Here is a 5,173-nt window from a genome sequence, read left to right on the forward strand (position 1 = left end):
TCACCATAAAAAATTGACATGGCAAAAATTCAAACCATTGAATTTTGAAAAGCTACTCCAAAATTTTGCCAAAGATTTTCACCATCTTTTCTTACCTTTCAACTGACAATTTTTCGAAAAATGAACCTCTAAATCTGAAGTATTAGTGAAAACCGGATATTACATAAATACAAGCAATTGAAAATCATAATGAAAGATAAGATATGACGATAAAGCATGCACCCGGTAATTTATCCAACTAGGAGACTATATAATTTAAGTTCATACCCCACTCAAAATTCACCAAGAATCATTCTTATATACAAACATGAAAATATATATTAATTAAAGGGTCGTGCCATGTAGGAAGACCTTCCATTAATTTCACGGTTGTCATATGAGTAAATGACATCCCATCAAGCCCTTTAGCCTTTTTGAAGTTGTCTAAATAAATAATAGAAGAAGAGGAAAAAGCAGCAGCAGAGGACACAAACAACGATCGGAAGCCCAGAGAAATGTGGTAGCACAGCGTACATGCCGGTCATGAATGCCACCACCATTGACCCCATGCCAAGCATGGTGAGAAGACAGCCCCAGACATAGTGTTTTTCGAGATACTCCACTTTTTCATGAATTGCCATATAAAAGTAAACAAATGTAGCGGATACCGAGAAAACCATGGCTAAGGTATCCGTCACAACAAATGCTTTGAAAGCTGCTTTCTTTGCCAGGATTGCCTTGCCATCATTTTCATTGTAACCACCAGGCAAGGTGAAGCCAGCCGCAAAGGTTACAATTGCTACAAGTGCTGCCACTATCAAATGAATTTCACCCGTTTTCTTTAACTTAGAGATGGAATTGTCTTTACTGTCTTTACTTTCACTGCTATCATTGTCTTTCTTGTCACCCGGGACCCAACTTAAAGGTCCAATACCCACTTCCTCACTTTTGCTGAAGAAATCCAGGAAATATTTCTGAAATTTTACAAAATAAAAACTTTAGCCTTCTGATCCCTTGTCATGAGAAGAAGCATAGTACATGTGTGGCTGTTTAGGCAAGAATGAGGTTCGAAATTCAGTCCTCTCAACTGCTTCGGCTCGGTTTGTGAGTGATTCTATTCTAATAAAATCTAGGTTATTGTGAGCTTGTATTGAAGCAGTCAATAGCGATGTCTATATTATTGTCTTGTGTTATTATCATGTAAATTAATTGTGTAGTAACCAAAATTAGGCAAGTAAAAATATAATATAAAATTATGTGTATGTATTTAGATGTGTATGAATGTAACCGGTCATATGAAATCAAGTTAGAGATTTACCTTTTGCAGCCAACGGTCGTTGACTCTTGAAACTATGTCCTTAGGGGTTAAGTTTTCATTGTTCAGAGGCATCTTATCCACTCTATCGTCCTTTACAAATTCTTCATCATCAACTAGGTAAGAAGCAAGCAGGTGGAGGGGCGTGTCTCCTTGAGCATCTTTCTCATTTAAAAGTCCTCTCACTCTTAATCCATCATTTTGTAAAAACATCCCAGGATAATAATCTTGCTTATTCATCATGGCAAAGTGAAGGACATTTTTGCCGTTATCATCCACCTGCTCGCAACAATCTGGAGAGTAAGATAGCAGCAGATCTACTATGTCTTTATGGCCACGTTTAGCTGCAATAAGAAGGGCTGTTTGCTTGCCACGTTTGATTCCGAGGTAAGCCACAGATTTATCTGGTGATTTGTGTAGTAATTGCTTCACAATGGTAGTATAACCAAAGTGGGCAGCACAGTGAAGGGGAGACCATCCATTTTCGTCCACTTCTTTGATTAGAGATGGCTTCCATTCCAATAACTTCGTTGTTATTTCTGATAATAAATGAATATATAAAGATTAAAATTAATACAGAAAAAAAAATATATTTAACAATAGATTGGATGACTAATTAACCACTCAGATCTGCATATAGGTACCTTGGTCGTTGCGAATTACAGCAGCATGCAGAGCAGTTCTTGTGATGTCCCACATCGGATAGGGGAGCAAGTTCCTGACGCTATATATGTAGAGGCTCCTCTTAACTAAGTAGACGCGTTTTAAAACCGTGAGGGCCCCCTTGGGCCCAAAGCGGACAATATCTACATGGTTGGGTGCGGGTCGTTACAAATGGTATCAGAGCCGATCCCCGACCCCGGTGTGGGGTTTTGTTTGGCTCCGTAAGGGGTGTTTGTCTATTTGGCCCCGTAATCCCATGGGACACAACGAGGACGTTGTGTCTGCATGGGGGGGTATTTGTGATGTCCCACATCGGATAGGGGAGCAAGTTCCTGGCGCTATATATGTAGAGACTCCTCTTAACCAAGTAGACGCGTTTTAAAGCTGTGAAGGCCCCTTTGGGCCTAAAGCGGACAATATCTACATGGTTGGGTGCGGGTCGTTACAGTTCTACCCAAGATGCCACTGTAAGCTGGTGAAGTGCTGGTGTTGTCTATGATTATTTGCACCAAGTCTCCATGTCCTCGCTCCACCGCCATGTAAAGAGGCGTTCCACCAGAAATATTAGGACCATAGGTAAACTGAGGGTCTTCCTCAATCAATAATTTCACCACCTCAGGGTGATGATACCTCACTGCTTCATGCAAGGCTGTGTCTTTCCCCTCATTGGCCATCCTCAGAATGGCCTTATCTACTCCAACCCCACTTTCAATCTCATCGGGAAGTGCTTTTGCGGCTTGAATTAGAGCTTGGACGACTGTCAAATGCCCTTCTCTTGCTGCAAGGTGAAGTGGGGTATCTCCTTTCAGATTGCTCTGTCCCGGTAGAGATGAAGAGGAAGTCAATTGAAGGATCTGTTTGACAGAGTCCACTTGACCGAATTGAGCTGCTATATGGAGGATAGTGTTCCTTTTTGGGGTCAGTTGGAGGCCAAGATCACAAGCTTCTAGCATCTGCTCCAGCTTGCTGATGTTGCCTTTTAATGTAGCCGTGTACAAACCAGCATCCATGTATGTGGTCTTGGTTTGGCTATCATCGTAAGCTGCAAATGGGACCAAGTTGTCTAGATCTGCACTATCATCAGAAGTATTGGGTTGATCCATGCGTGACTGAGCGATACTGCCTTCTTCAACTGTTCTAATGCTTCTTAGTGATGTGGAATGAAGATTATCCTCCATAGCAGAGTCTCAAAAAAAAAAGGAAAAAAAAGCTGAGTGGTTTCAAGAGCTGATGCAGGAGATGGTGGGAAGAGGGAACACCACTAAGGGAATATGCACTTTGTGTTTAGAATTTGAAGGTGGGTGCAGCAATGCTTTGCTTTTGCTTTCAACTCCGCGTTAGCTTGACCTTTGAAAAGATTCTCTTTGTTTCAAATTTGCTGTGCGATTGACCAAGGCAATAGATATGCGTGTTAGACTTCAAAAGGGGGATGGATTTATAAATTATCTGTCCATTCACTGCTATCATCACAACATACTAAAGATAAAGCATGATTAATTATTACATCATCAGAAGAGAGCACAAAATTGGTCTCTTCTGGGCAGGTGATGCGACTCTGCGTGGAAATGAGTCATTTGGAAGAGGTCAGAATTCATTATTGGATTAGTACAGACGTATATGAGGATCCACTTGCCGGTGTGGGACCCCCCTATCCACTTAGCCACCGACGTTTCCGTGTAGAACGGTGGATGGCCGTCTCACCGCATTCTGAGTTAGACTTCAATTTTTTGGTGTTTTTTGGTGGACTCCGCCTCCTTTTTGTTCATTTCATTCTACTCCTATCTTCGCTGCCCTCTTGTGTTTTCTTTTCATACTTAGGTAGGTAGGTCTTAATTATTTTTTAGATAGATGTATGAAATTTGAATTTTATAAAGTGAATTCCTATTTTATGATTTTATTTTTTATTTTTTATTTTTATTATTTTTTTTATTTTTACAAATAAACACACTTTTACCTGTACTTCACCATATCTAGTCGAGAAAGTTTTTAAATATCATTCCTGTAAAATGACTTTCACCAAATAGTTGTCACAAGTTTCACTATAGGAATAATGTCTTATAGTAGCGGCCAATGACTCTCACTAAAGGTCATAAATGGTGTGGCTACAAATTATCGTTGCACAAAAGTTGATCGTCACATACTGTAACTATAAGTGGTGCAACTATGTCTTGTAGCTGCAACTGTGAAGGTGACCGTGAGCACAAGTTAAAGCCAATGTTTTCAGAATCGAACCGGTCATTGAATCGAAAAAATTGATGGTTCACGGTTCAGTGGTCGGACCGACGGTCAAACTGTGGTTGAACCGGTGACATTATAAAATTAATATTTTTTTTAATATTATTAAAAATAAACTATTTATAAGAAATTATATATATATGTATATATAATAAATTTTTTTAATAATATTTCAATTTTATATTTGATATATCAAATATAAAAATAATAAAGATGAAATATAAATGAATTTTTACTTCTAGAGAGCCCAATTTTATGCCCATTTATACCTATTTTTAGAGAATCTATTTGGACCCTTCATTTTGAACCTATTTAACCCTTCATTTTCAATTCATCTCCATCGTTCATTCAGAAACAAACCCTAAAACCCATCTCTTCCACCATAATCGCCTCCCCATATTTTCCTGTCTCTTCTTTTTCTCACTTTCTTCTTCTTCTTCTCCTCAAAATCCATCTCTTCCAGTTCCCAGCACAATTGCACCTCCCCATTTTTTTTTTCCCATTTCTCTTCTTCTCCTCTCTTTCTTCTTCTTCTTTTTCTTCTCATCTTCTCCCATTTCTTTTCTTTCTTTCTCTCTTTCTCTCGTTGTGCTCACGCCTGTTGTCACCGCCAACCATCTCGTTGCCAACAATAGCTCCTACAACGATCGGTTGCCTGCCAACAACATCCCATCCCCACTATCCCACTATCTCTCTCTCATGGGAACAAAAAAAGTGTAGTGAACTATTCGATTCACTACAAACTGACCGATTCACTTGGTTTATTGATCCACTCGGTTTACCGATCCAATCGTCAGTTCCAATAGTTTGAGGCTAGTTTAATAAGTCGTCGGCTTCAAAAGGTGGACCAGATCGGAAAGATCACTGGCCGATGGTTGGACAGGTTAGACCAGTCAGTTCGATCCAGTTTTTAAAACATTGGTTAAAGCAATAGTAGCAACCACAGGTAAAGTACAGCAAAAGTCAAAGCAATAGTAGTAG

General features: G+C 39.5%; 1 protein-coding gene across 1 annotated transcript; it reads right to left on the reverse strand.

Annotated features, from left to right (window-relative positions):
- Positions 1-254: 254 nt before the first annotated feature.
- Positions 255-3,306, reverse strand: LOC104879424 (protein ACCELERATED CELL DEATH 6). The gene is made up of 4 exons (XM_059737123.1): positions 2,403-3,306; positions 1,939-1,971; positions 1,298-1,833; positions 255-953 (listed from the first exon to the last, which is right to left on the reverse strand). Exons 1-4 carry the CDS (start codon positions 3,133-3,135, stop codon positions 405-407), a joined length of 1,851 nt encoding a protein of 616 aa, XP_059593106.1. The 5' UTR covers positions 3,136-3,306; the 3' UTR covers positions 255-404.
- Positions 3,307-5,173: the final 1,867 nt, after the last annotated feature.

The sequence above is a fragment of the Vitis vinifera genome, chromosome 5, assembly GCF_030704535.1.
Source record: "Vitis vinifera cultivar Pinot Noir 40024 chromosome 5, ASM3070453v1".
Lineage (NCBI taxonomy): Eukaryota > Viridiplantae > Streptophyta > Magnoliopsida > Vitales > Vitaceae > Vitis > Vitis vinifera.